The sequence below is a fragment of the Drosophila navojoa genome, chromosome 4 (assembly GCF_054131105.1).
Source record: "Drosophila navojoa isolate 15081-1374.11 chromosome 4, UAZ_NAV_1.0, whole genome shotgun sequence".
Lineage (NCBI taxonomy): Eukaryota > Metazoa > Arthropoda > Insecta > Diptera > Drosophilidae > Drosophila > Drosophila navojoa.
In genome coordinates, this window is record NC_142892.1 from 1,959,066 (window position 1) to 1,978,860 (window position 19,795).

The 19,795-nt window shown below is 40.9% G+C and overlaps 4 protein-coding genes across 6 annotated transcripts in view; 2 read left to right on the forward strand and 2 right to left on the reverse strand.

Annotated features, from left to right (window-relative positions):
* Positions 1–215: 215 nt before the first annotated feature.
* ND-13B (NADH dehydrogenase (ubiquinone) subunit ND-13B) lies at positions 216–1,018 on the forward strand. Its single transcript, XM_030383631.2, has 3 exons — positions 216–392; positions 549–710; positions 773–1,018. The coding sequence occupies exons 1-3, from the start codon at positions 372–374 to the stop codon at positions 962–964; spliced, it is 375 nt and encodes a 124-aa protein (XP_030239491.1). The 5' UTR covers positions 216–371; the 3' UTR covers positions 965–1,018.
* A 226-nt stretch (positions 1,019–1,244) lies between these two features.
* Positions 1,245–1,976, forward strand: LOC115562327 (uncharacterized). The gene is made up of 2 exons (XM_030383632.2): positions 1,245–1,538; positions 1,626–1,976. The coding sequence occupies exons 1-2, from the start codon at positions 1,289–1,291 to the stop codon at positions 1,670–1,672; spliced, it is 297 nt and encodes a 98-aa protein (XP_030239492.1). The 5' UTR covers positions 1,245–1,288; the 3' UTR covers positions 1,673–1,976.
* LOC115562325 (guanylate kinase) lies at positions 1,820–2,839 on the reverse strand. Its single transcript, XM_030383629.2, has one exon. It carries the CDS (start codon positions 2,681–2,683, stop codon positions 2,012–2,014), a length of 672 nt encoding a protein of 223 aa, XP_030239489.1. The 5' UTR covers positions 2,684–2,839; the 3' UTR covers positions 1,820–2,011.
* A 165-nt stretch (positions 2,840–3,004) lies between these two features.
* The window catches only part of simj (transcriptional repressor p66-beta simjang), a 31,839-nt gene continuing 15,048 nt past the window's right edge, over positions 3,005–19,795 (reverse strand). Inside the window, exons 1-9 of one of the 3 annotated variants that reach the window (XM_089260563.1) lie at positions 10,668–10,691; positions 9,288–10,143; positions 8,646–8,979; positions 7,806–7,916; positions 7,633–7,734; positions 6,214–6,412; positions 5,137–6,153; positions 4,967–5,068; positions 3,005–4,675 (exon numbers count right to left, since the gene is read on the reverse strand). In XM_089260563.1, coding sequence (XP_089116689.1) covers positions 4,491–4,675; positions 4,967–5,068; positions 5,137–6,153; positions 6,214–6,412; positions 7,633–7,734; positions 7,806–7,916; positions 8,646–8,979; positions 9,288–10,102 — 2,865 coding nt within the window. In that variant the 5' untranslated portion in view covers positions 10,103–10,143; positions 10,668–10,691 and the 3' untranslated portion in view covers positions 3,005–4,490. Of the gene's footprint in view, positions 4,676–4,966; positions 5,069–5,136; positions 6,154–6,213; positions 6,413–7,632; positions 7,735–7,805; positions 7,917–8,645; positions 8,980–9,287; positions 10,144–10,667; positions 10,692–19,795 lie in introns of those variants that run through there. The other 2 variants (XM_089260562.1, XM_089260564.1) reach the window with 2 other exon arrangements.

The following is a 19,795-nucleotide window of genomic DNA, read 5'->3' on the forward strand; positions in this document are numbered from 1 at the left end:
AACAAGTGAGGGATCACAACAAATCAATTACTCAGTAAGTTTATGCAATTATTTCTTTTGGTATAACATGATTTGCTGAACAGGAAAATACATACTGAATTAATTTTTGTCATATAGTGATGTTTTAATACATTAAAAAGGCATGTAAACAAGTCGGTTTGTTTTTTAATATTCTAAGTTGCGCGCCACAGCAATTAAGCTTTCAATCGATAAATGGTTTGAGCAATAATGAGATCTCAACTACATAACAGCCCTGTTTCTTATAGTAAATATTTTTCTTAGTAGCCCTGACTGTTGACTTTTTGTCAAAATATTTTGTCATTGGTTTTAGCTGAATTTCGAGAAATTACAGCTTAGTTTAAATAAATAACATGGCGAAAATATTGAAAGCGGTAAATATTAAATTATTTCAAGCTGCTGTCATGCTAATGACCACTGTTTTAAATGCCAGTGGTGCACTTGTTATGGTTATGTCATCGATTGCCTGCGCTTATTGTACAATATAAGAGTATTTGATATTATAATAATTGAATCCTTGTTTACTACAGTCCACTGGATTAACCGGCTTGGCAGTAGCCACCAACCCGCACCACACACTGTCCGCCCTGTACGGCAAGATTCTGCGTGCTGTAGCCAAAATGCCACAGGACGCCGCCTACCGCAAATATACCGAGCAGATAGTCAAGCAGCGCGCGGATGCTGTGGCAAAGGTTAGCTCAGTTAATTAACAACTTGGTAATGATTATTGTAATCCATTTCGTTTACTGTATAGAACAAGGATATTAGCGCATTGGAGAAGTCCGTGGGCTGCGGCCAGGTGGAGGAGCTGATCGTCCAGGCCGAGAACGAATTGATTCTCGCACGCAAAATGCTCGGCTGGAAGCCGTGGGAGAAACTGGTGCAGACAGCGCCACCCAAGCAATGGGACTGGCCCCCAGCACAAATCCTTGAACCCAAAGTCTAGTGAATTAACTCATTTATTTGAATTGTATGCAATAAAAGCTAAGGTCGAAATCTAGCTTCGAATTGCTTTGTATACCCTGTAAAATGCTCATGCTTAGAGTGGGTGTAGGGGCTTAGAGTATGTTAGCAGAAGGAGGAGGTATAATTGTTTCTATAAAGCATATGAATTAGTGAAGAGAATGATGAGCTGAATCGATCTAGCTATGCTCGGCCCTTGCTCTCTTTAGAGCTCAACTACTACTAGTCCCGCCTCTCTTTGAGATAAGCTAAGCGATTTGCATGAATCAATCAGACAGCCAGCCAGTATGGTCAGTATATTCTCAACATGCGAGCTCTTCACATTTGTTTGCTGTTGCTGCTAATCTTGGGCATTGGCTTGACGGCTGGGGCTCCATCGATTGGCCTTCGTCAGCGCCGTCAAATCGATCTAACGCTATCCGCAGAGCACGACGACAAGGAGGATGAAACAGAGCTGGCACTGGAGGCGATAGCCGGCCTGTGGAGCAGTGCGGACAGCCGCACCAAGATCGAAGGCTCCGCTCGAGTGGTGCATCGCGTCAATAGCCTGCAAACGGGTAACACGAGCTATCAAGCACGCCTCCATCTACATCACGATTATAAAAGCAATCCGTATCAAAATTAAATAATAAAAAACAATAAAGGTTCCGAGCAGGATTGGCGTCTTGGAGTGCGTGTTGTGTTCAGCTGATGGAGGAATGAGGAAGGATGACAAATGGGCAAAGGCTTCGCTACCAAATGACTAATGGCTAATGGATGATTCCCAATGGCATATTTACAGATTGCGTGCTGGCTCTACACATTTTTCATTTTTGCTTTAATTGATAACATTTTGACCTTTTGCTACGATTGTGTTTGTATTCGAGTTCGTCAATTAAATTGTAATTGCAAAAAGTCTCTTGGACTTGTTTGCTTTATTGTTTACAAATTTTCTGCTTAAGATTAACAACAACAACAATTGCACAATAAATACGGATTAAATGAGTAAGTTTAAATGCCTGTAGTGAAGATATTATATTAAGAGCTGAGACTAATTGAAGCGCACGCCCATCGCCTCCTGCTTCTTGAGCTCTTCGACGACAAAGTCACGGAACTCCTCGTAGGCTACATCGATATCCACATTGTGTATGATCTTGTGAAAATTGCCTGGTGTCAGACCGTATTCGATTTCCACCTGTGCCGCATTGAGCCGCTTGGCCAGCGTCTCCTCCGTTTCGGTGTTGCGTTTACGCAAACGCCGCTCAAGCTCGTCGATAGTCGGTGGATTGTTAAAGATCAGGATGGGATTGAGATCGGTTTTCTTAATCTGTTCCACGCCCTTCTGTTCAATGTCCAATATGCAGACGCGGCCCTGGTTCTGGATCTCACGCACGGCCTCCTTGCTGGTGCCATACATATTCCCAGTGAATTCTGCCGTTTCGATGAACTCATCATTGGCGATGGCCTGTTCCATAACGTCCCGATCCACGAAATAGTAGTGGACGCCATGCTCCTCGCCTTCGCGTGGCCGGCGTGTAGTGTGCGACACACTGAAGCCAAACTTATCCGGAAATTCAGCAAATAAACGTTTCAGCAATGTGCTTTTGCCCGAACCCGAGGGGCCGCACAACACGAGCGGACGTGGCCCATTAGCTGCTTGTGCCATCACTGTGCTGCTGGCACCGCTGAACGCGCGATTAACAATGAATAGAAAGCTTATCATAATTGCGGCCGAAAGCTAACTAGTTTGGCTAAATTAACCCGTCGATGGGCAACGTTGCTAAGCGACTTTGTTGGGCTCTCAATTAGTGATGGACGCGTGTGCAAGCATGGCATGGAATGCATGCATTACATTGTGGCGGCTTGCGATTGGTGTCTGCGATGAGTCCGATTATGACTATCGCAGTTTGTGTTATCGAGCGCGAAATGAAATACAAGTTGATTGGTTTAAAAACTGTTTATATGCATATCTTATATTTTTTTATATAGTTAGCATAGAATTTCAAACACATACACATTGAAACTAACGCTGTTACTGTTGCGGTTGTTTTTGTTTTTTTTTTTTTAGTTTTTGCTTATTGTTATCGGCTGTTATTAATTTGAATTCGAATTACAATGCATGTTTTAAACTTAGTTAGCTAAAAATAATTATGGATTTTTCACTTTTCTTGTTTACGTTTTATAATTTGATCACAATTTGATTTCGCATGCCCAAAAATGAATTTTGGTTTGTGTGTTCCGAATGATTCGCCTAAATGTAACCTTCATCCTGCTTCTGTTTCTATTCCTGTTCCCATTTCCATCCGTTTCGGTTTCCGTTTCCGTTCTCATTCCATATACATATATATATATAAATAAATATATATATATTAAGCCTATTTTGCCGAAAATGTGACTAATTTCCATCTTAATGCATGCAAGCTGATGCATGTCCGTTGAGATACTACAAAATATCCTAAATTTCAGTCAATATTACGTGCTTTCTATTTTTCCCTTTTTGTTTTTCATTTCTTTTGTTTAGTTGTTCGAAAGGCATATCCATGAGAATGGTTGACAACTTTGGATAACCTCTATTCTTGGTATGTTAGGGATTGTATAGTATATATGTGTATATATGTATATTTTTGGATATTTTATGTACAATTTTTATTGTATTAACGGCATTTGATGTTTTCGATGCATATATGTATGTATTATTCGGGATTTGTAACGAGTTAAGATCAACTAAATAACAGTACTATCGTCTTTGAAGTGGGATCATATAAATTGAGTCTAGTAAATTATTAAATTGTATAATAATGTATGCACGTATGTATATTTTTATGAAATATTTTATGTACTGGCAAAAACTAAAATTATTGTGCAATTCTTGCTGCAATTTATTAGAGCCCTAAAAATTTGTTTAAAACTAAAAACTAAAATGCGTATATTAAAAATCAATTACAAAATATTTGCATGTACATAAGTATATATATACATATAATTCTATATATATATAGAGAAAACTAAGCTTGTACAGCCCCAAAGAACTCAGTTTCAGGGGTGTAGATTGGGCGAGGGGTCGTTAAGCCCCTTCAAAAATGGGGCTATCTGCTTATAGACTATCAATCAATGAGTTATTCATATATATTATGTATAAATCCAATTACTATAAGAGCTTAAAAATTGTCATTCATTAATGTAATATTCTGTTTAATTATTTTTTTTTTCTTTTTGTGATTTCTATTGCTAGTTGTAACTGTAGTCGTAATTGTTGTTTGGAAAATGAGAGCGAAACACACGACATGTATTAACAAAAAAAGGAAACTACGAACAATTACGTTGAAGATGTGTTTTTTCTTTTTGTATGTATAATTATGTATAATTAATTATGTTATAATTATTGTTTACAAATAGTATAATCATTGTATTTACGTGTACATTATGCTTGCTTGCGTAAATTATAAAATTACCTAATCAAGAAAAATTATAAAGTTAGTTAGTTGTTGTTGCTGCTGCTGTTACTGTTCATATTAAGCCTCGTTCTCTGTTTAGGCCTTCCAATTGTTCTGGCGACTGCCGCTAGGTCCACTCGGCTGCTGTGGCGGTATCATCTCCAGCAGATACTGACGCTGTAGCTCCGCCGCCCGCTGTATGTCAGCCAAGCTGGTTGCATTGCTGGAGTTCTTCGATGAACTGGAAGCGGAGCTGCTCTTCTTGTTATTGTTGTTGAAAGCTATATGTGGGGTAAAATACATAAAACCAAATTAGAAAGAATTCTGTTATCTAAAATTGTTATATACAGTTAACTCTACAATTTTAGTTGACATTTTGCAGTAAATCAGCATCAAATAAGCTCTAACTGCTAGCTTAACAGAATGTAAAAGAATAGAATATTCATATACATTTTGCTGTTAAAAAGCTTGGGGATGTTAGGTTAACTGCAAATATCACTGTATATGCACTTTTGCTAACATTATCCTGTTAGCTTTACATTGTTTCTACAGTTCGCTCGCTGCTAACTCACCTGCCACTTGTGCCGCCTGCGCCATGGCCATTTGGTAGGTGTATAGAAGTGGCGCAAATTGCATCATATGCTGCGGATTACCGCCCAGGCCCTGACCAAGTGCTGTAAGAAAAAAAATAAATTATATTAATAACATACCAATATACAGTAAACTCTGCCGCTAGACGCACCTCTAAATAGCTGCTGTTGAAAGGCTTGCATGGCCGCTGCTGGCGAGGCATTTCCTAGAGCTGCAGCTGGGTTGTTGGCTGCCGTCGAGGCGTTGCCAAAGTTGCCCAAGCCGCCAAGTGCTGCCAGATTGCCCAGCTGATTGAGATTGCCCAAACTTGCCAGATTGTTGATATTCAGGCCGCCCATGCCGCCCAGAGCGCTGAGATGCGCCGCTGCCGCCAGCGTGGCAGCTGAATATTTATCATAGTTCTGCGCCTGTTGCTGCTGCTCGCGTTGTTGCTGCTGCTGCTGTTGCTGCTGCTGCTGCTGTTGTTGTTGCTGTTGCTGTTGATGATGGTGTTGGTGATGTTCGCGTTCGGCACGCGCCGAGGAGCGACCGGTTGAAGATGTCGACGCCTCGTGATGATGCGCCGCTGCAGCTGCCGCTGGACCGGGACTCAGTATGCCCGCCTGTTGGGCTGCAATGGCTGCCGCTGCTGCTGTGGCTGCAGCACGCGAGGAGCGTGGAGTACTTCCCGACTGATTCAGCGGCGGTGGCGGCGTAGGCTGACTTTGTACGCTTGGCGGCGGCGGTGTGGGCCGCGGTGCTGGCGTAGGTGTCTGGCATTTAGTAGGTATAACGGTAACCGAAGGTGGCAAATTAACTAAAGCGGCTGCTGCAGAGGCATGCGATGCTTGCAGCTGTTCGCGCTGTTCCCTCAGCGCCTGCTGATGGAGCTGCTGCTGATGCTGCTGCTGTTGTTGTTGCTGCTGCTGCTGTTGTTGTTGTTGCTGATGCTGCTGCTGCTGTTGCTGCTGATGGGCGGAGGCGACGCTGTTGGCATTGTTGCTGGAGGCATGCGCTTCAACGGGCGATGGGCTGCTCTGGCTGCTGGCCAGGCGCTGCTCGATCTCCTGCTCCTGCTGCAGCGCCTTCACAAACGCCTGCTTCAGTCGATTCGTGTGCTCCGCCTTCAGTGCCTTCTTCACATTCGATGTCACGCACTGCTCACAGATGACCTTTGCCTCCTTGTTGGCTGTGGAGCAAATGAAGCCCGTTAATCATAATTAGCGTTTAGAGAATTCGATTTGCTTACTCTGTTTCTCCCATTTCCAAACGGGCGTAAAGTCTATCTTGCACTGGGCGCAACGGAAGGGCGCCGCCACAGCGTTCGCCTTCTTGTTCACGGTCAAATAATCCACAACTGTCTCTAGGCCAAGCAGATAAACAAAGTCCGTATTGCTTGGATTGGGAATGAAGTGCATCTCTGGCGGTGGGGGCTTTGGTGGCGGTATCTAAACAAGGCATATATCATATATGAGTTAACGTTGTATGTAAATGTTTTTGAAAGCAAGTTTGAGGATATCTTCTATAAATTTTTTATATTTCCTAATAACAAAGCCTGCTACTGACTGAGACACCGTTGTTTTGCCATATCCATTATTTCTAGGGAATATTATGGTACCTAAATAGAAAATAACTTATTTCCTATAAGTGTGGAGAGTTATGATAATGTGATGTAACTGCTCGAAGTACTTTTTGACGTTGTCGTTCAATTCCTCTACGTCTATTGACTACGAATCTGCGCGCTTTTCTTCGTTCTAATCGTCTCTGCTGGTTTCGCTCATCTCGTGCCTCTTGCGATTCTGATGCACGTAGCTGCGCCATTCTCGCACGGTCATCGGCATTGATCTGTTGCCTATCTTCATCTGATTTTTGTGCTCTGATATCTTGCATGCCTCTGGCTTTGACTGTTCGACGACTCAAATTACCCCCCTTGCGTTTTCGTGGCATTGTATTTTATATATTTACTAATCCCGTTCACGTAATATTAATTAAATGCGCTTGAATAATTGTTTAACATGAGAGCATGACCGAAAACTGTCACTGTCACCGAGCCTACTGGGTAATCCTCAGTAGCCATCAAAAATTAATGGTGGCTCACTCTTTAAACGTGGGGTCATGAAAAATAGACAACGAACGCCGGGACACGAGAATTTTATATATATACAGATACTCTATAAGGTATATCAATCCTTCACGATATATAAATATTTATCGATATATATCGATGCGGGCTTAAAGTACTAATTGAAGCTTATTTGAGATCAACTTGTGCTGAATTTTGCTATTCAAATTTGATCTCCAACTGTAGCTTAATATCTTATCTATGTGATATATGATATCTTATATAATAACATATATATGTTAATATCTTATCTATGTGATATGTCCAGAAATATTGTCAATCTATCAGTTTTAGCATACCAAGTCTAACTTATTTGAGCAATACATGAGCCATTCCTCCTATCAAATCAATTAGTTTCCTTCTAGCTTAGGTCAGCACCTTCTATTTCTGACCCAAAATAGTGTTAAGAACTTAATATCTATGGAGTTATCAACAATGAAACTGCCTAGCTCTATCCTCGTGGGTTTCCCGCCGACAGCTTAGCTAGCTCAACTACTACGTCCTCGTTGTCGTCCTGCTCTATCTGCATTAGGTCACACAGCTCACCTGTAGCAAAGTCTTTTCAAGCTGTTTGCGCAGCGCCATCTTAGCAGCTGCCTGACGCTGAGCCGGTGTCTGAGCTTCCTCGCGCTGTGCATTGCGATCATTCTAAAGACAACAAAATGATATTAGATAAATATGTACATATATATTGGAGTAAATCGCGTTCCACGACTCACCTTCAAATCGTTTAGCTGATTCTGATGCTGCGATTGTAGTGGGGGCGCCGGCGTTATAGACACGGAATTGCTAATGGTCCCAGGTACCTTCGAATTATCCGAAATATTAGGCTGCATGTTTTGGCAATTTTTTTTTATTTAGATAATTTTTTTTTTTAGTAGTAGAAATATAGAACGAAAATTAGACACTTGATGTTGGGCTGATGGCGAAAATGGTTTTACTTTATATATTTCTCTCTTTCTTTCTTTTTGTCTCTTTCTTTGCACTTAAGGAATATAAAGGCTTTCGTTTGAAATAAATTTGGTTTATGGTTAAGAAAAGAAAAGTTAGCTGCCAATGGGCCCATACGGCGCAGCCTACTCGGAATTGTTTTTTCTATTATTATTATGATAATGATCAAGATTTTCTTCCTTTTCTTCTGTGCTCCTTTCTCTTTGGTAGTACAAGCGAGCAGGCTACGCAACACGTTCCAAGGCAGCTCAAGATGACAGTTAAAGTGTTTTCTCTAGTGTTGCAAGACGAATTATAGAGACATAGTGAAGGGAGTTAAGTCGTTAGATGGTCCGCTTCAACGATTTGCTTCGATAATTCGTCTGCTTAGGTGTTTATAGTGTTGGTAAGCGTGAGTTTTGTGCAGCAATTTTGACAAGTGTTGTTGTGGTGCTCAACACTCTCTAATACTCCAATCAATAAGTGTTTTTTGTTCTTGTGTGTTTGGTGCATTTGGAATACATGTTGATATATATATATAGGTATGTATATATATTTGATAAATCAGATTTAAAGTTAGGGTGGAAAAACTCGGCGCTTACGGCAACGATGACATTACAATAACTCACATTGCGTGCTTTCAGGCTGGATGGCGGCGCCGACGTTGGCGTTATGGTCACCGACGGCGTAATCGTGAGATTCGGCAGATTTGTGCGCGGCGGCAATACGTTCGATCGATGCGAACTATTTGTGGCTGGCGTTATGGTTGTGCCCGCTGCCAGTGTCGCTCCGGCTGCTGCTGCCAGCGAGGATCTAGGTGGCGGGAGTATCGAGTGGTTGCTGCCGCTGCCAATCAGGTTGCTGCTGCCGCCGCGCTGCGAGCCCGATGACAGAGCTGCTGCGGCTGCGGCCACCGCAGCGGCCGTCGCTGCTGAGGAGCTTATGTTGCGGCTGTTGCTGGCGCTGTGGAAAGGGCAAGCACAAAATATAGATGAGATAAGTTTGAGTCCTTTATATAATGTAAGATGTAATCCATAAAATAATCGCAAAAGGAAACAAATTTCTATCTTAAATCTTCGCCTCTACAATATATTTGACAATCGATATCTATCGATAACATAATGAAATATTTATTATCGATATTAATTCAATGTTGTTACTGACTTCCGTTTAATCCCAATCTACTCAAGGCCCTCGCTAGTTACATATTTAAATTCACACGCCATCGTTATTTATCGATAGTTTTATACTTAGTCCAACTACTAACTCACCTTATGCTAACAGCAGCTGCTCCACCGCCCAAGCTACTCCGGCCCTTGCTGTGGGCCGGCATCGGCAACGCGGACGTGGGCGTCACACTGAGCGACCCCTTCGCTGTCAGAGCACTGGGTATCGCAGCCAGTGGATTGTTGGGCGACACACTGGTGGGCGTCACCACCAGATTCTCCTTCATGACCTGCTGCGACTGCTTCAGCTTCTTCAACAGCATCAGCTTGGTCTCCTCATTGCGCAGATCCTGCCTCAGTTTACGCAAACTTTTCTCCCGCTCCTTCAGCTCCGCATGCGTCAGCTCCTTGATGGGCACATACGGCGGCATCTCCTCATCGTCCGTCTCCGAATCAATGTTGCCATTCTGCTGCCGGCCATTCGTGCGCGCTGGCAGCAGCACAATGTCTGGTGCCTCGGCGTATGATTTGGGTTCGGTGCGTGGCCGCAGGACGCGGCGTTGAACTTTGTTTTCATCCTGGGCGGCGCTGCTGCTGCTCCCACTGCCCGCTGTGGCGACGTCGCTGCTGCTGTTGTTGTTGTTGTTGCTGCTGCTGTTGTTGCTACTGTTGTTGTTGCTATTATTGTTGTTGTTGCTGCTGTTGGTATCGTTGCCATTGCCTGTGGCAGCTGTTGCTGTGGGTCCCGGAGCTGGTGTTATGGTCAATCCGGTATTATTCGCCGTCAACGCTCGCAGGTCGCGATTGCTGATCGTTGTCGGCGTCGACGTTGGCGTCGTGGCCGGCGTTATTGTCAGCGCCGGATCACGGCCAGAACTCAGGCTCAAGTCGACGACATCGTCGACCTCCATTTTGGCCATTTTCGCGCGTCGCGTCGTCGTGGTGACTTATCTTGACCTAACTGTAAAGATAAGAGATAAATGATTTAAATTTCGATTTAATTTATGTTTTTAATGTCGACGGATTTTTAATATTTGTTTATTTTTGTTTCTCTAGCTTAAATCATATGTTCTGTTCACCCTAGGGAGTTTTCACTGCACTTTAGCTCGCCCATTGCTAAGGGTTGAAACCCACCTTTAATTTAGATATGTATTTCTCCTTTTTTTTTTTGTCACTTTGCAAGCGGAAATCAGAAAAAAGAAGAATTTAACCCTTAACTGTTTGTTTGCTGTATCTCCGCTCGACATTTTCTTCTTCTTCTTTTTAACGTAAGGAAATAATGAAGATATCCTGATTTTATATCATTTTGGCGACGACCTTGTTAAATCAAGTTACTGCCCCGAGTCTTTGGCTTGTGGCGAAACAAATGGAAAGCTACACTAAATCACAGGCCAGTCAGATTTGAACGAAGATACACCAACAAACACACACACACACACACACACACACACACACACACACACACACAAACACACACATATGTACATCTATCTCATCTAAATGTCTGTTTACAGCATTCGCTTCGATTTGGGACTGGCGTTTGCTTCTAAAAGCAAGTCACGTTTTTCGTTTTACCAAATTTTCGCATACAAAGCGCAGCGAAAATTTACATGATAACAAAAGAGAAGGGTGGAGAGGCAGGGGAGAGGAGTAAGTTGGGCTTACAAGTAAAGTGAAAGAGCGAGAGGGCACATGCAAATTGCTAAATGTTTAGTGGCAACGCTGTAGACTAGCAAACCCACACACACACACACACACCAATGCACATACATACATATGTACATGCACAAGCCAAAGACACGTTAGAGCGTGGGGTGAATAAACTTTACCACAACAAATGCACCTGCCGCCTGTCAAAGCCAATAAACAGCAAACGCATACAAGCAAAAACGATACAAACAATAAACAGTCCAATTAAAATGGAATAACTGCAGCACACACACACAAATATACATAAGAGCAATGACGACCGTGCTTCGCATCGGGTGGCAACGCTTATTGAGCTGAGCTAAGCTTAGAGACGACCTCAACAAAATGTGGCGCAAGAAAGAAAAGCGAATCAAACATAATATAATAAGCATGATGAGAATGCGAGCAAAACACTACAAGTGTGTATGAATATATGTGTGCGTACACACTCCTGTGTGCGTGTGTCTGTTTTTGTTTGACCAACAATGTCCCCAACGTGCTATAAATTAACTCGCTTTGAAAGTTAGCAGCCGCACAGCAATACAGACATATACACATGCATATACACAACACACACAGGCACACACACATCCAAATAGCGCATGCATGTGTAGAGCTTGCTCGCTCACTCGTTCGTTTGTTTCCCCCCGCTTAAGCAGCTGTCGGCTCTGTCTCGTTACTTTCCACACTTGTGTCGTCATCAGATTGCCGTTTGAGAGCGAACAGCCGCGACGGCACAGTGGAACAATGTAGTGCGGTCAGTGCGCCAAACATGCAACAGGCATTTTGACACAATTTAATTGTCTTTAATTATATAATCAAATATAATTCTTTAATATATTCTATAAATAATATATTTTAAATTTCACACAATCAAAATTTATACAAATTACCATTTAACTTCAACTTCGTGAAGAGCATTATTACACTGTGGCGCGGCTGGTGAGCGTGAGAATAACATCATTTACATATACATACATACATATACTTATATGTACGTATATCTATATATACAAGTTTGTGAATTTGTGTTCCATGACTGTTCGCATTTTTTGTCATGTTCAAAAAAAAAAATAAATAAAAATAAAATAAGCAAAATCCAAACATTTTAATTATTTTATATATATGTACATACTTTAATATTGTGTGTATTAATATGATACCGGCACTTTTTATATGCCTGACATTGAATGCATAGAAAACGTCGTATATCGATTTGTTGGCTTTGGCTTTTGTTGGCATTCAGTGTTTATAATTGTGTTTAATAGCGCGCTAAATGTGTTTCAATTAGCGCTTAAAGTTAAGCTCTGCGCGTCTGTGTGTATGAGTGTATATGTGTCAATAGGGTACATGTGTATGTGAGCGTGTGCATTAAAAGTTTTGCTAACTTCTTCAGCATATGATACATTTATTACAGTTTATAAATGTTTATTTAACCTTTTAAATTGTTTAATGGTGATTCAATTACTGTTTTTTTTGCTATTGGTGCTATTATTAATGCTCTCGCTATGAACGTGCAACGAACGTGCTTGCTCTACTGAGCTTTCACTATACATCGCAGACAAGTTCAAGTTTAAATCTAACGGTCGTTGGCACCTGCCCAACGCAAGCGGTTATTAGAAGAAGCAGCGTAGATAACTGACCGCCGATAAGTGCCAGCATTCCAGGGGAACAGCAGAACAGCCTTGAATTCCAGTCGTGGGAAGTTGACTGGAGTGGAGTAGAGTGGGGCGCGTCAAGTACTGTAAGAGTCATCTCTTACGATAACAACAACAGCTAGGCCACAACTAACGAGCAATAACAACAGCGACACACACACACAAAGCAAAAAAAAAAAAAAGCAAAGAAATAAGGTTAAATCAAAAGTACAGTTGTGTACATAGCGCAGCGAGCAGCAACAGCAGCAGCACCAACAACAACACAACAAAAGCGAAGAGCAACCAACAAGCAAAATGTGTTTGAGTGCGGCTGCGGTGAGCAGCAGCAGCAGCAGCAGCACCAGCAGCAGCCGACGTAGAGAGAGAGCAAGACAGAAGAGAGAGCGCGTCGCACACACACGCGAACCCAAAGCCAAAGCCAAACGGCAAAATGAGAGTGGCGGGCAGACGGCGGCAGTTGGCGACCGAATTGGGAGTAGAGTCGAGTACTTGGGGCAGAGGGCCTTAGGGGGTGGGGTGCACTGAAAACTGTCTGGCCACCCCATGCACACCACTCACTCACCCACACATATTTATCTATATATATACACCCACGGTACACCTTAACTACGCCCAGACCTATCGATTTGCATACAAGTCAAGTGACCCCTTCCCTTCGTTTCGCTTCCCTTCCCAACCATCCATGGTTTGCTAATCCACGAAAGGCCCTTCCAAAACAGACCAAACATACTCCAATTGCAATCGCTTTTATTTTTGCGATATGCGCAAAATAATTCAATTCATTTCAATAAAAGGAATTAAATAAAAAATTATCAAAACAAGTCGCAGCAGCTTTGCACACAAACGGACGAATAAATAAACAAATATACATAAGTAGGCACTGCATACATACAAATATCTATAAACATACATATATACAAGTAAATACATACATACATAGTCGTATAAGAAATGCGCATATCTTATGGCCTGCCATTGTATATACATACATACATACATATATACATAAGCAACGGCAAACGGAAGAGGGAGAGAGAGGAGCAAAGCGGTGGGCTGCTGTTGCTGTCGCGATGAGAGCGCGTGCGAGCGAGCGAGAGCGGCCGACTTGTTGTACATGGCACTGTACATATGTATTAACTCACCATCATCGTCCCCATGATGGGACTGTGTGTTAGTGGTGCTGGTGGGGTGGGGTGGGGTGGTGTGCAAGCAGGCAGGCGGGCAGCCTGCAAAATGCACTGGCGCATAAATCTAAGCTGCGCCTTGTGAAATGTTCAAATTTATTAGTGACGTCAAGTCAACGCTCTCGACTATTAACAGCTGCTTAACAGCACACATTTCAACGCAGTGGCAACTCCACTCGACTAATTTACAATCAAGAATTAAGTCATAATTAACAAAGAGATCTACCTGAGCTCATTTACATATGTACACACTCATGTACTTGTATATTAATTCTAAGATACGACATCAAAGTGTCAAGTCATTCTAATCTATTGATACAGTAAACCTTACATGCTTCTATATACATACATACATACATACATACATACATATGTACATGCATAAATTTGTATTACAATATGTGCTAATATAAATCTCACCACATTCATAATTTTGTACATACACACATACCTACAACATATGCACAACTACGAATAAATGTATAATTATGTCTCTCTTGTTTATTTATAGCGCCGATAAGGATAAGCTTCGGGAAATTGCAAAACAAAATATAATAATAATATTTCTATGTGCATGATTGTAAGTAGTATATAAATAAATTTCTAGAAAATGGGTTACGTACGACAACAACAACAACAACAACTTAACACAAATTAATTGCGCGCACTACAAACGAAAAAACGTCGCAGCGACGGCGGCAGAACTGCCTCTCTGTCTCTGCCGCTGCCGGTAGTCGTTGGCCTCTGTCGGCGTCCCGTCGACTGCGCTGCGACGCCAGCTATAAATGTGTGCGTATATATAAAATACTGATGTGTTGATGTTGCTGTTGTAGTTGTTGTAGTGTGCGGATTTGCTGCTTATCGCTGGACACACATATTTGCACTGTCTTTTATGGCAGCGTTGAGTAATTGGCAAGTGGCAAACGCGGTATGCAGAGGGAAGGGGCTGGAATGGAATTGGAATTGGGTCTGGGCCTAGCAATCTTACAGCTGTTTTGGTAGATGGTTCTGTTAAGGTTGACCAACTAAATAAATGCATACCTATATACATACATAGACATACATACATGCATACATATATTACTTATGTACATGCATAGGCATAGGCAACAACAAAGCGTAATAGCTTTCAAACTGGTTTTAATTGCTCTTGTTGTTGTTGCTATTTTTATTTTAAATTCGCATCATGCAGAGAGACGCTGAGTGGAATAAAAGCGATGCTCTGCTGATAAAACTGTTTTATGCACAAGCCGCAAAAATTAGCAACAAACAGTTATGCTTAAAGTTGCCAGACTGCTTGCACATTAATATACATACATATATGTATGTTGTATGTACATAAGCACACATATGTAGCTACATTAGTATAATTAGTATTATGCAAAAAATACGCCTTAGATCAGTTGCTTTATTTTTATGATGGCCGAATTTCACAATTTTGCAATAACAATTTGCATATTTGTTTGATATAAATACACACACACACACATGTATACATGCATAGCAAAATCGCAGCTCAGCTGCTTGTAAAGCTCTTCTCATAGTCTTTGTCTTGTTGTTGTTATTATTACTGTTGTATATAAGCCACTGGCGTATGCATGTGTCTGTACATATATCACGCTGCTCTCACTCACACACTCACAGACACATTGGCTCGACTTTAGTACATAAGCAGACTGCGCGCTGCGCTCGTCTCGTTGCTTTTGTCTATCCAACCGTGCTTCTTTGCGGGTATGTGCGTGTGTCTGTCTGTATGTGTTGCTGACTGCCTGGCCTGGCCTGGGCCGCCTCTTCTCACTCTCTCTGTCGCTCTTTCTCTCCCTCTCTCTCCCACAACACTAGCAACAACAAGATTCAGCGAAAAAGTAAAAACACATAAAAAGGCAATAAATAGCAAACATAAAATCGACAAGGCAACCATCTATACATACATACCTACATAGAAATGCACATGCACATGTACATGGGTATGTGTGTATGTGCTTGCAACTGATATAGTTTTCTTTTATATTTTAGGCTCACTTTTGTTAACGGCTTTTCAATGACTGCATTTCAATGCAATTTCATGTGTGTATGTATGTATGTATGGAAAAATTCCACTTAATCAAGCAAATTACCAACGCGTCTCAGTCAACGTCAACGCCATTGCTATGCTTGGGCTATTTTTAGGCTTTGCGCTTTACCTTTCGATTTTGCTTGATTTTTTTCTCTCTGTTGGCAAAACATCAAAAAACAACAACAAAAAATTAAATAAGAATAAAAAAGAAACAAATTGAATGCTACATGAAAATGAGACGATCTGCTCCTCGCTTGCGCTGCCGACGTTGCTGCCGCTGCGCTGTCCACTGCTTGTTAAGAATAACCCCAAAAAGTAACACGTAAAAGGTAAGCAGCGCAGTCGGCGTCGCTTGCCCTGACAGAGCGCAGCAGCAGCAGAAGCGGCGGCGGCCCAACAAAAAAGCAAAGGAATAACAAAACCAGTTAGTCGATACACACACACACACACACACACACACAAGCAAACACAATACATACAAACAGATATATTCTTATACTATGTACATATATACAAACACATTTTTTAAAATGCGACACGATAAGTGCCAAAAAGGTAAGAAAATAGAGAAAACTGAAATTCATTCAAGTCCCAATGTAAGATTTCATTTCAATTTCATTTGCAATTAAAGTGGCCTTCAGTGCCCGTTAATCTATATTTATACAAATACCCACACACACACATACATATTTAAGTATGTACATACATATATATATATATATATATATGCATTAGGCATAACGCAAACGGTTGGGCACAGTTTTGGAGACATTGCCATAAATTCTGTAATTTTTAGCCTTGAACTAAAGAAACCCAACGAAACACATACACACACACACACATGCATACACATCCATATGTATGTAAATTTATGTGTTCACCTGTAATAATAGCATGCACGCGTTTTTCATAGCTAACTGATGTTAAACGTTAGCACATTCACACACACTCTGACGCACGCTTATATACGTATGTATGTAAATATGAATATGTTAGTATGTATACGCACAGCATATAAAAAAAATATGACAACGAAAAGAGAAAACATTTTTCTAGCGCTTTTGCTGATAAGCGAACTCTGTTTACCAATACTTATATACATACATATGTATATGTATGTGTGTATCTATAATTGAAAATACATACATGCATTGACATATACAAATGTATGTATACATATATGTATATGTACATATACATATATTTTATATGCAATTGTTCACACAGCTGCTTTAAAGAGATATTGTTAGTGGTGGTGGTGCTGCTGGTACGGCCGCTTCTTCCCCAAATGAAGCCCTAAAGATTTATAGCTGTTTATTAATATACAGTCATACATCTTACAAACATAAGCATTTACATATGTATTTATGTATGTTTGCATTATAATATTTAGTGCTGAGCAACGGCAAACAATTTTAATATCTAACGGTAACTACGTCAGCCTACTGCAACAGCGCTTTCTACTACTGAACGAAAAAGAAGAAAAAACTACTACATACTACTTTTTTATGCGCTGTTCTTATTTTGCACTTAATGACGTGTAACCAGCGCGCGCGTGTTTACATTTGTGTGCGTTTCTATGCAAGTGTGTGTGTGTGTGTGTGTGTATGAGTATATGTTTATAATGGCCAGTGCTGTGTGCTTGAGCGAGATGCAAGAGTAAACAGGTAAAAAAATGGTAAGCCGAAAAAGAAAACAACAACCAAAAGCAGCTTTGCCACTTTTTTTTCGTGTTTCTGTTGCTGATGCCTTTGTTTTTGCATGAAATTGGCAGAAGAAGAAGATCGAGTATTGAGTAAATTGACATTGTTGTTGTGATAATCATAATTAGCCAACGTCAGCAGCGCAGCGACCATGAAAACTTAACGAAAAAAGAAGGAAAAGATCAATGCAAAAGTATGTAAAGCGCTGAATTTGCTTGATTTTCAGTTTTTGCTTATACACATACATACATACAATATGTGTGTGCGAGAGTTTGTTTAAAAAAGGCCACACACATGCACAATCAAAATCGTGCGCATATTTATACATGCATATGTGTATGTGTGTGTGTGATGGGTCTCTGTCTGTCTTCTTGCGCATTCTTGCCTGGCGAACGAACCGCGACGCAGTTACATAAGCACACATACAAACTTAATATATACAGTATATATACATATACATATACATACATGGATGCATTCATATATAAATATATACATACATACATACATCTATATACAAAGTTGAGAATGACAGAAACAAGGAAGTAACAAGAGCAACAACAACAACAACTGCATGGCAATTCCACTTGAAACTTGTCTACGCTGAAAATAAAGTGGCAACACTATCTCTCCGCACCGTGTGGCTACCCGCACAAAGGTAAAGGGTTTCGTTTAGCTTTGCAGTGAGATGAACGGTGTATATCAAAAAAATAAAAATAAAAGTAAACCCAAATAAGAAAATATCTCAACGTGCCAACAACAGCATCTAAAACAACAACAACAGCGGCGACTCATTTAAACGGTCAATTGCCTCAAGCAAAAAAGGCAAACGTACGAATAGAAGAGACAGAGCGAGAAAGAGAGAACGCCAGCGACCGTGAGAGCGAGAGTAAAATGAGAGAATATAAAAAATAAACTACATGAAAAATCGAGATATGAGACTGTCTTCTTCTACATTGACTTTGACTACTACTAGGCGGTTGCAGCAGTAGCAACAGCACAAACGCCAAAATAAATGCTGTAAAATGAGAGCAACACACGCATAAACACAAACACACATACACACACATTCAAGCATGTAAAATAATATAATATTGAATTGAGTATAAAATGGGCAATCAAAAAACTTTTGCACAGACACCAAAAACCGAACAACGTGCATAAATTAGCAGACACAGTGAAGCGTATGAGGAGAGTGAGAAAGAGAGAGCGCTCGCGGGAGAGCGACAAAAGAATAAGTGCCAAGTGAGAGTGTGAGTAGTAAAGGCATATGAGTTTTTGTGCGTGCGTGTGTTCATTTGTTCGCGTATGTATGCTTGTATGTATGTATATGTGTGTGTGGCAATTAAAGCAACTCAAAATATAACTACATAAACAATAATAAAACAACATAAGCAAAATGCAGTGAGAGTAGAAATATTGAAAATGAGCAGCCAAAGTGGCAACGCTGTGGCCCGCTGCCTTTAGTTGATGTTTTTCTTAGTTTATTTGTGTTTTTTTTTTTTTTTTTCGTTTTGCTGTTGTACTTTTCGACAGCTGTAGGTATGTGTGTGTGATGATTTTTGCGCCTCCGCCTTCGCCTCCTTCGCACAACCAGAAATCGTCAACCACCGAACGAAAGCTTCGACAAGTTTACTTCAAAGTAAAGGAAGCCCAAAACTTTTGTTATAAGTAGATACATAATCAGTGTATATACATATACATATACATATTTATATGTAATACATAAGTATATAGACGGTTATGCTTCTAGGTATCAACGACGAAGAGGCACAGCGAAAACTTTAAAGTCGCCTCTTAAAGCTAACGGTGTTTGCTTGCCTTTTTGTCTGGCGGCCACCCAGCTCAAATCCACCCATTCGCCAGCTCAACACACACAGGCACATGCACGTACATACATACATACATACAGAAACGTTTGCAGTTGGTCGTTGTCGGTTAACGGTTTTTGCTGTTCTTTTTCATGCCCTGCACTCCTTGAAATTTTTATTAGAAATGGGGTATACCGAATTTTGTGCGGACGTTTGTTACAGTTGGAGAAATATGGGATGATTATACAGATATATATCAAATATTTGCTATTGACATGAATCGATTACATGTAAAAATATTCAATGGCTGTAAATATACTCCATAACTCTACAAGAATGGGACATTCTTTATTTATCTGCTTACAGGTAATCCGCCAGTCGAGAATATCTCGTTTATTTTTTTTAATGCCCTAACAAAAATGTGTATCTAGAAATACGTAATGCAGCAGGGGCAAGGAAGGAGCAGTCATGTCAATAGCAGGGGTCGCCTCTCTGCTTCAAGTGGGCGTGTG

What these genes read in the sequence shown, in the direction of transcription:
- LOC115562325 (XM_030383629.2), bottom strand. Translation starts at nt 2,683, where the DNA reads ATGATAAGCTTTCTATTCATTGTTAATCGCGCGTTCAGCGGTGCCAGC.
- LOC115562327 (XM_030383632.2), top strand. Translation starts at nt 1,289, where the DNA reads ATGCGAGCTCTTCACATTTGTTTGCTGTTGCTGCTAATCTTGGGCATT. An exon ending in CGTCAATAGCCTGCAAACGG is followed by an intron (nt 1,539 to 1,625) that starts GTAACACGAGCT and finishes AAAACAATAAAG; the next exon opens with GTTCCGAGCAGGATTGGCGT.
- ND-13B (XM_030383631.2), top strand. Translation starts at nt 372, where the DNA reads ATGGCGAAAATATTGAAAGCG. An exon ending in TGGCGAAAATATTGAAAGCG is followed by an intron (nt 393 to 548) that starts GTAAATATTAAA and finishes TGTTTACTACAG; the next exon opens with TCCACTGGATTAACCGGCTT. An exon ending in GCGCGGATGCTGTGGCAAAG is followed by an intron (nt 711 to 772) that starts GTTAGCTCAGTT and finishes TTTACTGTATAG; the next exon opens with AACAAGGATATTAGCGCATT.